Here is a 19,407-nt window from a genome sequence, read left to right as displayed (position 1 = left end):
GCTTTAGTCCAGGCGCTGGCTTACATTGAGCATACATGAGAGAGGTAGAGAATTTGACTCCGGATTATTGTTAGAGGGTCTTTAGTGTATATGAAACTTGATGTCGTCATGTCCCAGGGTGGTTGACAGCTTGGGGGGGAGGAGGGTAAGTTGTAAAAAACGTGCGCTTATAAAATTGCCTGTCCTGCAGTTACTATTCATAGTACAGCTTTGAATTTTCTCTCAATATTATGTACACATAACTGGCTTTCAATGTGGTCCTCTACATTTTTGCAATAAACTGCATAGTTTTTCAAAAAAAAAAATATCTCCAAAAATGTATTTTTTTATTATGGATTTTTTGTTATTTCTCGAATATCTAAGTAATTAGCCGACTTAGAAGAAAAGGCTACCAATAAATGTTGTAGGCCGTTTCTTCCTGAATCCGATGATATATATAGTTTGGGGGTTACGATCATAGATGCGGCGGTGGGAGGGGGATAAGCAGCACTGTTACAATGCGGCTCTGTCATCTCCCATGATTAATGTGCGTAATGGCCTGTCTATCACATCGCTCCTACTAGTCTATGCATTCAAACTATGTACTTCAGGAACGCTATCTTATGTATGTATTTTCGGTATAATTAATTTGTTTTTATCTCAAATTAATTTATTGTGATGCTCTGCAGGCAAAATTATATTATTAATTGCACACTGGCCATGCTTACTTGATATAGTGGTCAGTTAATTTCCAAGAAATATTTGTGAAATTTCTTAGTTCTTCATGGTGGAAATGGAATTCATCATTCATTCATTATCATAATGATTATGCTTAGTATGAAAATGTTAATCTTTAGTGAATCTTCACTTTGTCGTGAACTTTTGAGAAATTATATCCAATATAATAATAGATCTTTGTCAAATCAAAATGAAATGAAAATTTTAATATTCATTCATATTATTCAAGCAGTATTATTATAATGATATTTCACTAACTTTTGATTGATTCATCCATTATGGTATTGCCGTTCAGAGTGTTTTGAAATGGTAACAAGTTATTCAGTATCTGAATTTGGGATTCAAATAGTTTTGGGCCATGCCTGTTATTCTTTCCCAAACATATTTATATGATTTGTAATTTTATCCACAAATGAATGAATGAATGTATGTATTCCTGCACGTAGCTAACGTATGGATTATTCCTTTATAGATTCTTGCATGTCACATTAATAAATCTCTGCCACAGATTTAGAAATCAAGTCTCAATTGTTCGGAGAGCATATTATTGGAGTGATTCTTTCACTCTGCTGGTTCTAATATGTTAGTGGGTATAATAAGGGGATTCTGGAACCACCAGCAATGAGCAGCATAATTTAACTTAACCTAACCTAACCTAACCTAGCCCAACCTAACCTAACCCAACCTAACCCAACCAAACCTCCTCCTCCTCCTCCTCCTCTCCCTCCTGCACCTCCTCCTGTACCTCCTCCTCCTCCTCCTTTGATACAGGAGGAGGTGCAGGAGGAGGAGGAGGAGGAGGAGGAGGAGGAGGAGGTTAGGTTGGGTTAGGTTAGGTTAGGTTGGGTTAGGTTAGGTTAGGTTGGGTTAGGTTAGGTTAGGTTAGGTTAGGTTAAATTAGGCTGCTCATTGCTGGTGGTTCCAGAATCCCCTTATTATACCTACTACCTAACCCAACCTAACCCAACTCAACCCAACCTTACCTAACCTAACCTAACCCAACCTAACCTCCTTCTCCTACTCCTCCTCCTCCTCCTGCACCTCCTCTAGTACCTCCTCCTCCTCCTCCTCCTCCTTCGGTACAGGAAGAGGAGCAGGAGGAGGAGGAGGAGGAGGAGGAGGAGGAGGAGGAGGAGGAGGAGGAGGAGGAGGTTAGGTTGGGTTAGGTTAGGTTAGGTTAGGTTGGGTTAGGTTAGGTTAGGTTAGGTTAGGTTAAATTAGGCTGCTCATTGCTGGTGGTTCCAGAATCCCCTTATTATACCTACTTTCAATTTAAAAAAGGATTTTGAGACATCCTGAAATACTATGTGGTAGGGAAGTGACGAGCCAAGTTACGGTACAGAACATGTGAAATATAGAAGGAATTTGTTTGTGTAAGGGATCTCTGGAGGGGTATAGCTGTAATACCAGTGTTAACAGCATACCGCGTTTGATGTATTTGTGTAATGGGCCCAAGAATATTCATGTTGGAGAATAAATGTATTAAAATGTTTTCAATGAAGAGCTGTCTTACAGTCAGGAACTCACTCTCCTCAAAGAGAATGTTAGTTCAGAAACAAGGATTTTTTTTCAGAGCTACTTTCAAAATGGCTTTCTGGACAATAAAGAGTGGCTGGAGTACTGTCTTGCAAGCACCACCCCATGCAACTATACCAAACTCCAAAAGGGACTGGACATATGCAAAGTATGCCATTCTAATCTCTCTCTTATCCAGTACATCGCTCATCATTCTAAATGCATATATATATATATATATATATATATATATATATTATATATATATATATATATATATATATTTTTTTTTCTAAGTCTTTTTTTCATGTATTCAATGTGAGCAGACCACCTCATCCTATGGTCGAAAAAACGCCCAAATACTTGTAGGAAGTGACCATTTCAATACAAGAACACCCATATGTAACACTGAGAAAATCCCCACAACAGTGAACTTTCAAACTTGATAAAATTGTAATTGGTCGTTGGTCTCAATGATATTAGCATAAATTTCGTTTTTGTGGTGTTCATTGTCAATGTATTCTGATCAAGCCATGTTTTTATGTGAAAAAAGTCATTTTGAGCATTTTCCTTAACTTCAACCCAGCTTGGCCCTTTCAAAAATATCAATGCATCATCTGCAAACAAAAATAACCTCCCATGTATATTTACTTTTGATATATTATTTATATAGATTAAAAAGAGGATTGGGCCCAAAGTGCTTCCCTGAGTCACCCCAAAGTCAACTGCCACATCTTCACCCCTGACATCTGTCAAGGAAACAAACTGAAGGTGATTTGACAGATAACTTCTGAACCATGCCAATGCTGTACCTCGTATTCCAATAAGGTTTAATTTATTCAATAATTTGCTCCTATCAACCGAATTGAAGGCTTTTTTTAGGTCAAGGAATAGAAGCATCATTTGTCGATTTTCATTCATTCCTTCATTTATGGCTTTGCAAATGTCAAATAGAGCATCAGGTATATTTTTATCTTTTCTGAAGCCATACTGACAGTCACATAGAATTCTATTCCTATTAAGATAGAAAATGAGCTGTTCTTTCACTATTTTCTCTAGAATTTTTGAAAAAATGCTTAGCAGTGGGACGGTAATTGTTTTTGTTGGTAGGGTCACCAGATTTGAAGAGGGGAGAAACCTTGGCCATCTTCAGGAACTCAGGAAACACACCAGACTGTAAACTAAGATTAATTAAATGAGTTAGTGGCTTGATCAGAGTTGCAATATTATCTTTCAGGAACTTAGCAGAGATATTATCATACCCTGGAGCTGACCCACCTCTGAGACTACCTATGGCATGCATAATTTCAGCTTCGGTTACAGCCTGAAACTCAAAGTGATTACGATTCAAATGTTGACTATTATCAACTAAAAGAAGCTCTCCAGGATCTATAGCATCAGCCAGAATTTGGCCGTCTGATGCAAAAAAAAACATTGAATTCATCAGCTACATTCTTGTAAATCGCTGTTGTAACAGACTGGATACCTGGTAGAAATTTACTAATAACAAAAGAATCCTTATTAATACTTTTTGCTGCCAACTCTCCTATCACTCCCCAGAACCACCTAGGATCATCTCTAAATTCCATTAGCTTATTTTTATAATATTCAAGTTTAGTCCTTTTAAAATTATGGTAAGATTTTTTCTAAGCATGAGATAATGATTTTTCAGAGCGTTATTATATGGTTGCCTCTTGAATTTCCTACTCAATTTATCTCTTTGTCTAATAGCATCAATCAGGTCTGAATTTATCCATGGCTTTAATCTTTTTCTTCTTGTCCTCATCATCTTAGTATTCATACTGGAATCTACTGATTTTTTCATAATTTGATGAAATTTACTAGAACAATAATTATTTATTTTAAAACAGTTTTCTACCGAACCCCAATCTGCATTCTGGAGAGCCTGTGCTAATAGGCCTTTATTTACAATAGTATAGGTCTTAGCCGATTCAGCCGGTTTTTGTACTGGAAATGAAATTTTAAGAGCTATACTGAAATGATCTGTTTTTGCAGTATGCAACACGGCCGCCTTCATCTGATCCTGATCAGCTTATCTTACAAAAATGTGATCAATAAGAGAAATCGAGTCACCATCAATTCTAGTTGGCTTCTTTATACACTGTACAAGACCAGCACCGACCAAACAGTCCAAGTACCTCTTCGTGATTGGGTCATCTGAGAACAAATTTATATTAACATCTCCTACCAGTAAGCAGTTTTTATTAGATTTAAAAGCATAGTAATAATTTTCCAACTCTTCTAGAAATAAATTAATGTGACTATCGAATGTTCTATAAATTGCTAGGAGAGAAAAGGACTTGTTCAGTATCTGAAAATCCACTGTTAAACCATAAACATCTGCCAATATTGTTTGTTCAACGCTATAATTTATTGTGCTATCAATGTATATAATCACGCCATCATTTTGATTGCGCTGTTTATCAGTAGCTACCAAATCGAATCCATCTATTGGCCATCCCACCACCCCATCTTTAAGCCAGCATTCAGTCAATACTATTAAATCCAACCGTGTGTTCAAAGAATCTATATACACCAACAATTCATCGAAATTTCTAGAAACACTCCTTACAACTTATATTAGTACATAATATCTTGAAGCTTAAATCCACAGAGTCAAAGAAAGAAACAAATTCTTCTGAATGCACCAATTCTGAGCAATTGGAAAAATTTAAACTGTCAACGTCATCATTTGATACTAGCAGCCTAGCCACAGCTAGGAAAATATAAAAAATAAGGTGTTATTATTAATTTTACGATTGTAAGTTGATATTGAAAAAGCAAATAAATTGAGAGAGAATATAAACGATTATAAAATTATGAATAGATAATAAAATAGAAGAGAATATTAGGAATATGAAATAATAATTAAGAAAAAAATATATATAGGTGTGGAAAAAAAGAAAAATTACATATAGAATCCCCCGTGCACAACCAACATTGTTATTTATCAAGGACTGGATTAATATGATGCTAAGAATGAGTATTTTATAAACAAAAACTTCATTACTTACTGTATAATAATGCAACAACAAAAATATTAGCCCCCCCCATACTACTCAATGATATGCTATTTCTCACACACACACTTATACTCGTCAGTCTACAGGCAAATATAATTCATTTAAGGCGAATCAGCATGGAAAAAATTGTGATTCTAGCCCTATAGATAGCAGCACTGTTGGGGTCAAATTACTTTATGTGATTACTCACTTATTTTTAGTCCAATATGGAAGACCAAAACTGTTTTGCAATCAGCTTAAAGGTTTGAAACTCGCTACCATATGCTTAATTGTTTTTCCAATTTGAATAAGTTTTTACAATTGATAATTTTTATATTAAGAAAAAAATTAGGTAATGAAGGTAGTCATTTTAAAGGCAAATTTTTTTCAAGCATTTTAAAATTAATTTCAAACAAATCGGTTGAATGGTTCTGTCGGAAGCGCGTTTTTAATTCCAATGCATTGTTCAATTGGATTGTATTGTTCACGCGGTCAGAACAGTAATCAGGACAGGTCAGTTCACTGCCTAAGCCTAACGCACTGATTGAGCGCCTTCTCACTCATTCTCTCTCTTTCTATCTGACTAGTTCCAGAGCTTTCTTTCTTTGGAGCTGTAGTCAGTGACCATATTGTGGTTATTGTTGTGGGAGTGAGTGATTGACAAAGTTTGCAATTCACTTAATTCATTTTTTTTCAATCTGAATAAGTATTTACAATTGATAGCTTTTATAATAAGTAAAAATTTAACTAATGCAGGTAGTCATTTTAAAGGCAAATTTTAAATTTAATTTCAAACAAATTGGTTTAACAGTTCTGCCGGAAGCGCGTTTTTAGTGCCAATGCATTGTTCGATTGCAGTGTATTGTTCACACAGTCAGAACAGTAAAATAATAATGATAAATAAATAAATTTATTTGTTTCAAGCACATATGCTAATACAAACGAGTTGAGTTGAATACAGTCATTACATTCCATGATATCAAATTACTGGTATGTCTTAAATCATATATGCTTTAAATATATATCACAAGTAGGAGTACTTTAGTAAGTATATGTTCCTAATATACAGAAGAATATATCTATTACAATCAAAAAATTTGAAATTTTAAAATAAAATATCAATCTGTACATTTTCATGTAATAACAATTCCATAATATCTATCAATCATAGCATTCCAGTATTATATATCTACCTATACATATTTTATAAACGTGCAATAACAGTTCAACTACGAAAATAATGAATTTTACATAAAATTTATCCAATACTACATTTCTTACATACTAATAAAATACCATTTATAGTAATCAACAATAATAACATTCTAGTTTTAAATATCTACCTATTCCTATTGTATTAACAAAACGAGTAATAACAGTATTAACTTCAACAATAATAAATTCTAGACAAATAATACATTTTCATATAATAATCCATCACACATACAATAATCTTTTCCAACTATCTAATTTTTAGAGCTCAATCTATCCCCATCAGACTTACTTTATTCAGCTCAATGCATTCCCCACTTAACCGTCTAAAATGAGCATCGAATACTTTTAATATTTTCAATGATATCCTCTGTTTCCTGACTATAATTATCGGACATTATTCAAGTGATTATTATCATAGATCTGATTTCGATTGATTTCATTGTATACACATAAAAACGGTTGATTTTCTGCTCCATAAAGTTTGAAGTAAAACCATGAGTTTGTCATCGTCAGTAACTACATTTGTAGTGAATTTTTCTAAAAATAGTGTCTTCTTATTCCACCATACATCGGGCACCTCAACAGAAAATGCTCCACAAATTCCTTCTCTTTCATATTACAAATAGGGCATTCTAATTAGCTGTTAATCCATATTCCCAGGTCTCTATTATTATATAAATAGGAAGAGTCAGAACAGTAGCACACGGTCAGTTCACTGCCTAATGCATTGATTGTGAGCCTTTTTACTCGTTCTCTCTCATATTCTCTCACTCTCTTTCTCATTTCCTTTCTAACTAGTCTCAGAACTTTCTTTCTTTGGATCTATAGTCAGTGACCATTATCATGGTTATTGTTGTGGGAGTGATTGACAAAGTTTGCAATTCACAAAATATATTTCTTTGTGTAATGGTTCAATAAACAATTTTACGATTATTGTGCAATGACAAAAATAAAACAATAGCTGTAGTGTGAACTTGAGTGTAGTTTTGAAACATCAAAACAATGAAGGTGAGCCCTCTTCTGTCAACATTGTCCTACTATAGCATTGTCCTTCGTCCTAACTTCTTTCAGTTTCCATTGTCATTACAAATTCAACCCTCAATAGTTGTCACCACCTACGGTACCCATTTCACACGCGCTCATCCTTTGTCTATCACCACCTACACCTCTAATGTCTTTCTTTCCTTCACATGACTGTAGTGAACCTCCCGAGCTGTAAAACTGTTTTTGTCCATACTACAAAATAACAGATTTTTTCTCAACTACATTTAGTTGCCCTTGCACCTGAAAAATCAAGAAACAGCCCAACTTAGAAAATTCCACACATTGTTAGGTAAACGTGCACGTATGAAACTATTTATCATCCTATGGTATCATGAGGGGCTACTAATTATTTTAATTAATCAGCCAGTACCTTATTGTATCTTGTTATTTAGGCTTGCTCAACATTTTTCGAAAAATACTGTCACTTTCAAATGTCAATTCAATGAATTAAACCAGAGAGAAACAATAGCATAATTTACGCTATTATTTCTCTATGATTAAACGTAGACAAACTAGGATAATAGTTATTCATCCTTGGTAAAACAGCTGATAATTTAGCCCTCTGTCAATAACTGAAGATGGGAGTGCCTGTGTAGGAGTGAGACAGAATTATGTTCAGCTGTTGAACTATTGCAATCAATCAGTTTATCCCATGAGAAGTATTAGCTTGCAATATTGATTAACAAAATATCGGGGCACCGAGCTTCGCTTGCTATTTATTTATTTATTGATAAACAGAACTCAATTCTTCAAAATGATTGGGGAAGGACTAACAGGCATAGCCCAAAACGGTTTCTTCCCCGAATTTTGATTTATACACTATAAATATTCCAAAAAGTAGGTTATGATCCATACACTTGAATTCAGGTCAAATTTTCAGTTCAAATATTTGAAAACATAAACGTTCTAACTTAGATTATTTACAAAACAAATTGAATAACAAAATAACACTCACTTATCACTTATGAATATGATAAACTATGCGTTTATGCTTATATGCTTTTGTACTCCAGAGCAAAGCTCGGTGCCCCGATATTGATCCCTAAGTGGCAAGTTTTTGAGTTTTTTCTGTCATAAATAGAATTATTTTTCTCATCTCACGTTTATTTCATGACGGTTTTGAAAGTTTCCGTTATTGTGGGTTAGATATATCAAAAATTACCTATGAATTTACCTGGTAATAATAATTGTGGTTTTTCTTGAGACGGACGTTTCCACAACGTAGTTTTTCCAAGCAGAATGATTTCACTTTGATCACGGCTTCGCTGATAGTGGGAATTCAGCAGACTTCGGACATTTCACCTCAATCAGATTATCACCTCCGACCAGTCCGTTAGGTGAAGCCGCCAAGAAGTCATGTTCTTTGTCAACAAACAAACCGCAAGGCTGAACTTGAATTTCTTCCATTTCTTGAAACGCATTTATGGCAGCTGGTTCGTGGAGCTGTCCATACAACGAACTTCATTGTCCATTCTGATGATTTTGAAGTTGAAGACACCAGTGTCATATAACCATTATCACTTTTTTCACACTCGTATCTATGGTAGTCCAAAGATCTAAATTCTTGCACAAGATGTTTGCCGTCCACAATAAATCGGCCAGAAATAATATTAAAATCGTCTTTGGGTGGTCTTCCATCCGGCTCAACTATTAGATCTGGATACTCATCATATCTGTAATTAAATGGGGGTGATTGATTATCGAAACATGTTGAAAAATGATTGAGATTTTTTATTTTATTGGTGCACGCACGTAGCAGCAGACAGACGGGGAGAATATCAACTTCGGCATGCCAAAGTAAGCAGACATAATAATGTTTCTCCGCCTATGTCTGCTTTTGTGTGCGTAAAGAGAACTAGGAGAGCATAGAGACTCTTTGACAAATTCTAGATCTATAGTAATTAGACCAATATCTTTTTACAAAAAATGTCAACTTGGAATTATACTTAGTTTTAGTATTGGAATGAACTTCTCTCTCTGAAGTTTATAGCGATGAAGAGTAGGTTTATATATCACAGAATGTCGATAATCTTTCTCAGAAATGATAATCGTATGCCTGTGAATATCTTGTATCTATGTATTCTTTCTCTATAGATAGTAATTCTATATGATTATATATATATATATATATATTATATATATATATATATATATATATTGTATAACACTATACTCCATATTGACACACATATATAACTGTATACTGTATTATATAGCCATTGACACAGCAGACAGAACAACATGACAAGCAATACTCCAAATCCAAACAAATTCTAACTCGCACACTCTTATATATATATATATATATTGTATAACACTATACTCCATATTGACACACATATAAACTGTATACTGTATTATATAGCCATTGACACAGCAGACAGAACAACATGACAAGCAATACTCCAAATCCAAACAAATTCTAACTCGCACACTCTTATATATATATATATATATGTATAACACTATACTCCATATTGACACACATATATAACTGTATACTGTATTATATAGCCATTGACACAGCAGACAGAACAACATGACAAGCAATACTCCAAATCCAAACAAAACCTAACTCGCACACTCTTTGACAATCGCTTTCTCTCTCTTCCAACCCCTAAGTTTGGAGAAGCTATACAGCTGTGAGAGAGAAACGCGTTTGGTGAATGATAGTTTCATGCTTTCTCCCCTATCCCTGTCACACTCTTTCTCACTTCAGCCCATTGTAATATTTTCTGTTGTAGAACGGTGTGCAGAAAGTCTCTTCAGGTTTGGAAGAGGCACCTATTGCATGAATGAACTAGTAATATTAGTCTTATTAACTAGTGTGGAATTTATTTATACAGTACTAAAATGTCAAATAAATATTAGTCAGGTGATCGAGTCATTATTGCTATTTTCATATTGTAGGCTATATTTGTTTTTTTAGCTTTGAAATACTAGCTTGAAAAAATATTTATCTTACTAAAAGTATCAAATATTAACTATGAAAAATTATTCTCGTTCTTGTTTAGCATCTACAAACGCCTTCAACACAACCTAGCTGAATCATTCAACTTCTAATAAAATTGATGTTATTGTGAATCTTCTCTTGCAAGACAATACTAGTTCAAAATCATATTTCTCAATGAGTAATATTGTGGGTTGATCCAACAAAGCTTTATATAACAGTTTAAAAAAACAATAGAATATAGAAAAAAGTGGACCAGTGACCAAAATACATTCTACTTGTTAGGAAGTATAGAGAACACCATATTCGTATAAATGAAATTAGTTGTAAGTTGAGATGATGACATACCTTGTTAGTAAAGTATCACAGACGTTACTCTCCACGTAAGAAACTCCACTATTTCGCATTGAGGTGGTATCAATCTCATGGTTCAAAACTGGTTGTAGACCAATTGGAAATACTATGTCCTAGGACTAGCCATGATCACTGTCAATATGACAAGTGAACAAGCTGAAGAACTAAGAAAAGTTGTGACCAGCCTGAGCACTAAGAATGAAGGCTGACTTAAGGGTGGGGTGGTGGGTGAGTGACTTGTGTGTTGGGGTAGAAGGTGCCTGAGTGATGTTTGGATGGGGTGGTGGGTTGGAGCGCATAAAAAATCATAGTGATAAAACTTGTGAATATGATTCCGATGGAACCACTGGTTCGATTTTCAAGCTGAAAAATGATAAAAATTTTTTATCATCAAATCTTCAAAATGACTACCTGTTATTCTTGAAAAAATGGATCCCTTTGAAATTAAAAAAAATATTTTTGTTTAAATAAAAAATAAAAATAAATCGACATTTTAGCGGCATGGATATAGATATTACAAGAATAAATCAGTTTTCAAAACAAGTTTTACTCTAATAGTGAGTGAGTAATAGCATAAGGTATTTCGCATGATTTTAAAGCGTCAAGTGGTGGCAATTTTTCAACTAGGGCCTGTGGTGTTTCACCTTAAACTGAGAAACCCAGTATTTAAGGCAAAACACCGCAGGCCCTATTTCAAAAATTGCCACCACATAGCCGCTTTAAAATCATGTGAAATACCTTATGCTATTACTCACTCACTATTAGAGTAAAACTTGTTTTGAAAACTGATTTATTCTTGTAATATCTATATCCATGCCGCTACCATGTCGATTTATTTTTATTCTTTATTTAAACAAAAATAAATTTCTTAATTTCAAAGGGATCCTTTTTTTCAAGAAAAACAGGTAGTCATTTTGAAGATTTGATGATAAAAAATTTTTATCATTTTTCAGCTTGAAAATCGAACCAGTGGTTCCATCGGAATCATATTTACAAGTTTCATCTCTATGATTTTTTATGGGCTCCTACCCTCCACCCCATCCAAACGTCACTCAGGCACCTTCCACCCCAACACACAAGTCACTCACCCACCACCCCACCCACAAGTCAGCCTTCATTCTTAGTGCTCAGGCTGGTCACAACTTTTCTTAGTTCTTCAGCTTTTTCACTTGTCATATTGACAGTGATCTTGGCTAGTCCTAGGACATAGTATTTCCAGACGCACTTCACATATAATTTAGATTCCCGTATTATATATGTTTCTCTGGCATTTTTGGCCGGTAAAATGGATTCAAGACATACGGTGAAGGGAAAGAAGAAGTTGGTTCTTTCAGCCAGTAGAATGAAAAGGCGGCTACCACCAGAATTTCATGCTAACACATGTAGAAGGTTAGTTGATTTCATTTCATATAATTAGATAAATTAAAATGTCACGTACTTTAGGCCTACTATAATATGAAGCAAATCATGCTTTGAATAATTAATATTGTTATTATGTAAATATAATTATATTCTCAGTTCGTATTATCTCAAGAGAGGTATTTTGTTATGTATGTTTTTATGTTTGTTAATATGAACAAACGTCAACGTTATTGACAATGCTATTCGCATAATTATTCAAGATATATGTCTGAGTGGATAGGTACAGAGAGCAACCGGGTGATAGAAAAGCATGGCAAATTTGAATTGATCTTACAAAACTCACAGTACACTATTATTTAAAAGTAATGTTTATAGTGAGGTGATACAAATGCAACTAGATATTTCAAGAATCGGTTTTGTACAATATTTTTGTCCAGAACATAGGCCTACTGTTAATGATGTGACCTAAATTGAATTTATAGACTAAACCTATTTTTAATTCTGTAATCTTATCTAAATTTAGGAGAAAAATAGCTCAATGTAAGCTCTTTTTCTCTCTCCTGATCATTGTGATTCCTGTGGAAATGAAGTACCAGTGAGAAGAGTGTAGAGAAATTGCAAATTATGTAGACTATATATGAAAAAAGGTTTGCAAAGTGATTTTTGAACGTTTCAGGATTGAAGAACAAACCTTATCGCTCGAAGCGCCTTCAGCTTCCCAGGCTGACAGTGTTTCAGCAGATGCCATTTCTGTATCCACTGAGAACTTTCAACCCAGGTAAACTTTGTAATTTCAAGATTCGAATTTCCACAATCTCACTTGCATTATGTTACGACAGGTTAAGAATTTACAATGATATTCAACTTTGAAGAATTTATAAGCATCACTTATACATGAAGTGAATTAAATAGAGAAAATTGTGATTGGAAATGTTCCCGATCCCAATGCTCATCACTTCTAATAAAGTAATTAGATGCTAATAATAGTCAAATGTATTCAATTAAAATTGTATGTCTCATGGTTGTCTGATCCTTCTCTATATTCCTTATAGGAATTCACCCTCCACCATAAATACAATTATACCCTCACGAAGACAATATTTAGTATCACAGTAGCCCATTCTCAGTGTTGGAAATATGAATTTACAATTCCATTTGCTTCACACACTTTCTTTTCATATCCCATAATCACAAGTTTCTAGAATAATTTTTTTCTAAATTTAATTGCAGTGCAACGTCAACTCCTAAAGGAAAGAAGAGAAGACCACACAACAGAAAAGTACCAGTGCATTTGATGAAATTGAGATTACAGCAAAAGTAAGTAACTTAATAGTTTACAGAATATAATTATCAGCGAGTATAGTAAATTATTATTTCCCTCTATAAAAAGAAGTGAAGTTTTTTATGGTCCATATCCTTGTATCTACCAAACCACCGGTTATTTTTTGATATATAAAAATAACAATTGAAAAAACAAATAAGCCAACACATACATTATAATATAAAAAACACATATTTGAATAATGATACTTGGAATAGACATTCACATTCAAAGTTATATAATATTATTTTCTATACAAACATAACGTTTCCAGGCATTTCTTTAACTATGATTCAATTATTTCCCAAACTATATTCATTTAAAATTTAATTCAATGAGAATTAATACATCAGACCTATAAACTTTTCTTTTTTTGTAAAGGAGAAGAAAAATCAGGGCCATCAACATCTTCTTCCACCTTATAGTCAAATCTAAAAAAAAGCGTCCTTGATGGCACCTCTGATTTTGCTACAATTGTGCCACCATTCCCCTCAATTGGTCTACAACCAGTTTTGAACCATGAGATTGATACCACCTCAATGCGAAATAGTGGAGTTTCTTACGTGGAGAGTAACGTCTGTGATACTTTACTAACAAGGTATGTCATCATCTCAACTTACAACTAATTTCATATATACGAATATGGTGTTCTCTATACTTCCTAACAAGTAGAATGTATTTTGGTCACTGGTCCACTTTTTTCTATATTCTATTGTTTTTTTAAACTGTTATATAAAGCTTTGTTGGATCAACCCACAATATTACTCATTGAGAAATATGATTTTGGACTAGTATTGTCTTGCAAGAGAAGATTCACAATAACATCAATTTTATTAGAAGTTGAATGATTCAGCTAGGTTGTGTTGAAGGAGTTTGTAGATGCTAAACAAGAACGAGAATAATTTTTCATAGTTGATATTTGATACTTTTAGTAAGATAAATATTTTTTCAAGCTAGTATTTCAAAGCTAAAAAAAACAAATATAGCCATAATGCAATAATGAAAATGGCAATAATGACTCGATCACCTGACTAATATTTATTTGAAATTTTAGTACTGTATAAATAAATTCCAGACTAGTTAATAAGACTAATATTACTAGTTCATTCATGCAATAGGCGCCTCTTCCAAACCTGAAGAGACTTTCTCAATGCGAAATAGTGGAGTTTCTTACGTGGAGAGTAATGTCTGTGATACTTTACTAACAAGGTATGTCATCATCTCAACTTACAACTAATTTCATTTATACGAATATGGTGTTCTCTATACTTCCTAACAAGTAGAATGTATTTTGGTCACTGGTCCACTTTTTTCTATATTCTATTGTTTTTTTAAACTGTTATATAAAGCTTTGTTGGATCAACCCACAATATTACTCATTGAGAAATATGATTTCGAACTAGTATTGTCTTGCAAGAGAAGATTCACAATAACATCAATTTTATTAGAAGTTGAATGATTCAGCTAGGTTGTGTTGAAGGCGTTTGTAGATGCTAAACAAGAACGAGAATAATTTTTCATAGTTAATATTTGATACTTTTAGTAAGATAAATATTTTTTCAAGCTAGTATTTCAGAGCTAAAAAAACAAATATAGCCTACAATATGAAAATAGCAATAATGACTCGATCACCTGACTAATATTTATTTGACATTTTAGTACTGTATAAATAAATTCCACACTAGTTAATAAGACTAATATTACTAGTTCATTCATGCAATAGGCGCCTCTTCCAAACCTGAAGAGACTTTCTGCACACCGTTCTACAACAGAAAATATTACAATGGGCTGAAGTGAGAAAGAGTGTGACAGGGATAGGGGAGAAAGCATGAAACTATCATTCGCCAAACGCGGTTCTCTCTCACAGCTGTATAGCTTCTCCAAACTTAGGGGTTGGAAGAGAGAGAAAGCGATTGTCAGAGAGAGTGCGAGTTAGGTTTTGTTTGGATTTGGAGTATTGCTTGTCATGTTGTTCTGTCTGCTGTGTCAATGGCTATATAATACAGTATACAGTTATATATGTGTGTCAATATGGAGTATAGTGTCATACAATATATATATATATATATATATATATATATAATATATATATATATATATAAATCATATAGAATTACTATCTTCAACTCAATTGGTAAGGGAGAAAGAATACATAGATACAAGATATTCACAGGCATACGATTATCATTTCTGAGAAAGATTATCGACATTCTGTGATATATAAACCTACTCTTCATCGCTATAAACTTCAGAGAGAGAAGTTCATTCCAATACTAAAACTAAGTATAATTCCAAGTTGACATTTTTTGTAAAATGATATTGGTCTAATTACTATAGATCTAGAATTTGTCAAAGAGTCTCTATGCTCTCCTAGTTCTCTTTACGCACACAAAAGCAGACATAGGCGGAGAAACATTATTATGTCTGCTTACTTTGGCATGCCGAAGTTGATATTCTCCCCGTCTGTCTGCTGCTACGTGCGTGCACCAATAAAATAAAAAATCTCAATCATTTTTCAACATGTTTCGATAATCAATCACCCCCATTTAATTACAGATATGATGAGTATCCAGATCTAATAGTTGAGTCGGATGGAAGACCACCCAAAGACGATTTTAATATTATTTCTGGCCGATTTATTGTGGACGGCAAACATCTTGTGCAAGAATTTAGATCTTTGGACTACCATAGATACGAGTGTGAAAAAAGTGATAATGGTTATATGACACTGGTGTCTTCAACTTCAAAATCATCAGAATGGACAATGAAGTTCGTTGTATGGACAGCTCCACGAACCAGCTGCCATAAATGCGTTTCAAGAAATGGAAGAAATTCAAGTTCAGCCTTGCGGTTTGTTTGTTGACAAAGAACATGACTTCTTGGCGGCTTCACCTAACGGACTGGTCGGAGGTGATAATCTGATTGAGGTGAAATGTCCGAAGTCTGCTGAATTCCCACTATCAGCGAAGCCGTGATCAAAGTGAAATCATTCTGCTTGGAAAAACTACGTTGTGGAAACGTCCGTCTCAAGAAAAACCACAATTATTATTACCAGGTAAATTCATAGGTATTTTTGATATATCTAACCCACAATAACGGAAACTTTCAAAACCGTCATGAAATAAACGTGAGATGAGAAAAATAATTTATTTATGACAGAAAAAACTCAAAAACTTGCCACTTAGGGATCAATATCGGGCACCGAGCTTTGCTCTGGAGTACAAAAGCATATAAGCATAAACGCATAGTTTATCATATTCATAAGTGATAAGTGAGTGTTATTTTGTTATTCAATTTGTTTTGTAAATAATCTAAGTTAGAACGTTTATGTTTTCAAATATTTGAACTGAAAATTTGACCTGAATTCAAGTGTATGGATCATAACCTACTTTTTGGAATATTTATAGTGTATAAATCAAAATTCGGGGAAGAAACCGTTTTGGGCTATGCCTGTTAGTCCTTCCCCAATCATTTTGAAGAATTGAGTTCTGTTTATCAATAAATAAATAAATAGCAAGCGAAGCTCGGTGCCCCGATATTTTGTTAATCAATATTGCAAGCTAATACTTCTCATGGGATAAACTGATTGATTGCAATAGTTCAACAGCTGAACATAATTCTGTCTCACTCCTACACAGGCACTCCCATCTTCAGTTATTGACAGAGGGCTAAATTATCAGCTGTTTTACCAAGGATGAATAACTATTATCCTAGTTTGTCTACGTTTATCATAGAGAAATAATAGCGTAAATTATGCTATTGTTTCTCTCTGGTTAATTCATTGAATTGACATTTGAAAGTGACAGTATTTTTCGAAAAATGTTGAGCAAGCCTAAATAACAAGATACAATAAGGTACTGGCTGATTAATTAAAATAATTAGTAGCCCCTCATGATACCATAGGATGATAAATAGTTTCATACGTGCACGTTTACCTAACAATGTGTGGAATTTTCTAAGTTGGGCTGTTTCTTGATTTTTCAGGTGCAAGGGCAACTAAATGTAGTTGAGAAAAAATCTGTTATTTTGTAGTATGGACAAAAACAGTTTTACAGCTCGGGAGGTTCACTACAGTCATGTGAAGGAAAGAAAGACATTAGAGGTGTAGGTGGTGATAGACAAAGGATGAGCGCGTGTGAAATGGGTACCGTAGGTGGTGACAACTATTGAGGGTTGAATTTGTAATGACAATGGAAACTGAAAGAAGTTAGGACGAAGGACAATGCTATAGTAGGACAATGTTGACAGAAGAGGGCTCACCTTCATTGTTTTGATGTTTCAAAACTACACTCAAGTTCACACTACAGCTATTAATTTGTTTTATTTTTGTCATTGCACAATAATCGTAAAATTGTTTATTGAACCATTACACAAAGAAATATATTTTGTGAATTGCAAACTTTGTCAATCACTCCCACAACAATAACCATGATAATGGTCACTGACTATAGATCCAAAGAAAGAAAGTTCTGAGACTAGTTAGAAAGGAAATGAGAAAGAGAGTGAGAGAATATGAGAGAGAACGAGTAAAAAGGCTCACAATCAATGCATTAGGCAGTGAACTGACCGTGTGCTACTGTTCTGACTCTTCCTATTTATATAATAATAGAGACCTGGGAATATGGATTAACAGCTAATTAGAATGCCCTATTTGTAATATGAAAGAGAAGGAATTTGTGGAGCATTTTCTGTTGAGGTGCCCGATGTATGGTGGAATAAGAAGACACTATTTTTAGAAAAATTCACTACAAATGTAGTTACTGACGATGACAAACTCATGGTTTTACTTCAAACTTTATGGAGCAGAAAATCAACCGTTTTTATGTGTATACAATGAAAGCAATCGAAATCAGATCTATGATAATAATCACTTGAATAATGTCCGATAATTATAGTCAGGAAACAGAGGATATCATTGAAAATATTAAAAGTATTCGATGCTCATTTTAGACGGTTAAGTGGGGAATGCATTGAGCTGAATAAAGTAAGTCTGATGGGGATAGATTGAGCTCTAAAAATTAGATAGTTGGAAAAGATTATTGTATGTGTGATGGATTATTATATAAAAATGTATTATTTGTCTAGAATTTATTATTGTTGAAGTTAATACTGTTATTACTCGTTTTGTTAATACAATATGAATAGGTAGATATTTAAAACTAGAATGTTATTATTGTTGATTACTATAAATGGTATTTTATTAGTATGTAAGAAATGTAGTATTGGATAAATTTTATGTAAAATTCATTATTTTCGTAGTTGAACTGTTATTGCACGTTTATAAAATATGTATAGGTAGATATATAATACTGGAATGCTATGATTGATAGATATTATGGAATTGTTATTACATGAAAATGTACAGATTGATATTTTATTTTAAAATTTCAAATTTTTTGATTGTAATAGATATATTCTTCTGTATATTAGGAACATATACTTACTAAAGTACTCCTACTTGTGATATATATTAAAGCATATATGATTTAAGACATACCAGTAATTTGATATCATGGAATGTAATGACTGTATTCAACTCAACTCGTTTGTATTAGCATATGTGCTTGAAACAAATAAATTTATTTATTTATCATTATTATTTTACTGTTCTGACTGTGTGAATAATACACTGCAATCGAACAATGCATTGGCACTAAAAACGCGCTTCCGGCAGAACTGTTAAACCAATTTGTTTGAAATTAAATTTAAAATTTGCCTTTAAAATGACTACCTGCATTAGTTAAATTTTTACTTATTATAAAAGCTATCAATTGTAAATACTTATTCAGATTGAAAAAAAATGAATTAAGTGAATTGCAAACTTTGTCAATCACTCACTCCCACAACAATAACCACAATATGGTCACTGACTACAGCTCCAAAGAAAGAAAGCTCTGGAACTAGTC

General features: G+C 33.5%; 2 protein-coding genes across 2 annotated transcripts; one reads left to right on the top strand and one right to left on the bottom strand.

Annotated features, from left to right (window-relative positions):
* Positions 1–2,303: 2,303 nt before the first annotated feature.
* LOC120352194 lies at positions 2,304–13,618 on the top strand. Its single transcript, XM_039431915.1, has 4 exons — positions 2,304–2,401; positions 4,313–4,443; positions 12,857–12,958; positions 13,411–13,618. Exons 1-4 carry the CDS (start codon positions 2,304–2,306, stop codon positions 13,473–13,475), a joined length of 396 nt encoding a protein of 131 aa, XP_039287849.1. The 3' UTR covers positions 13,476–13,618.
* LOC120352381 lies at positions 8,856–10,907 on the bottom strand. Its single transcript, XM_039432617.1, has 2 exons — positions 10,813–10,907; positions 8,856–9,187 (listed from the first exon to the last, which is right to left on the bottom strand). The coding sequence occupies exons 1-2, from the start codon at positions 10,869–10,871 to the stop codon at positions 8,881–8,883; spliced, it is 366 nt and encodes a 121-aa protein (XP_039288551.1). The 5' UTR covers positions 10,872–10,907; the 3' UTR covers positions 8,856–8,880.
* Positions 13,619–19,407: the final 5,789 nt, after the last annotated feature.

This window comes from Nilaparvata lugens, chromosome 7 (assembly GCF_014356525.2).
Source record: "Nilaparvata lugens isolate BPH chromosome 7, ASM1435652v1, whole genome shotgun sequence".
Classification (NCBI taxonomy): Eukaryota; Metazoa; Arthropoda; class Insecta; order Hemiptera; family Delphacidae; genus Nilaparvata; species Nilaparvata lugens.
This window is presented reverse-complemented; position numbering and strand designations above follow the sequence as displayed.

What these genes read in the sequence shown, in the direction of transcription:
- LOC120352194 (XM_039431915.1), top strand. Translation starts at nt 2,304, where the DNA reads ATGGCTTTCTGGACAATAAAGAGTGGCTGGAGTACTGTCTTGCAAGCA. An exon ending in AGGGACTGGACATATGCAAA is followed by an intron (nt 2,402 to 4,312) that starts GTATGCCATTCT and finishes GTGATCAATAAG; the next exon opens with AGAAATCGAGTCACCATCAA. An exon ending in ACTGAGAACTTTCAACCCAG is followed by an intron (nt 12,959 to 13,410) that starts GTAAACTTTGTA and finishes ATTTAATTGCAG; the next exon opens with TGCAACGTCAACTCCTAAAG.
- LOC120352381 (XM_039432617.1), bottom strand. Translation starts at nt 10,871, where the DNA reads ATGCGAAATAGTGGAGTTTCTTACGTGGAGAGTAACGTCTGTGATACT. An exon ending in TGTGATACTTTACTAACAAG is followed by an intron (nt 9,188 to 10,812) that starts GTATGTCATCAT and finishes ATTTAATTACAG; the next exon opens with ATATGATGAGTATCCAGATC.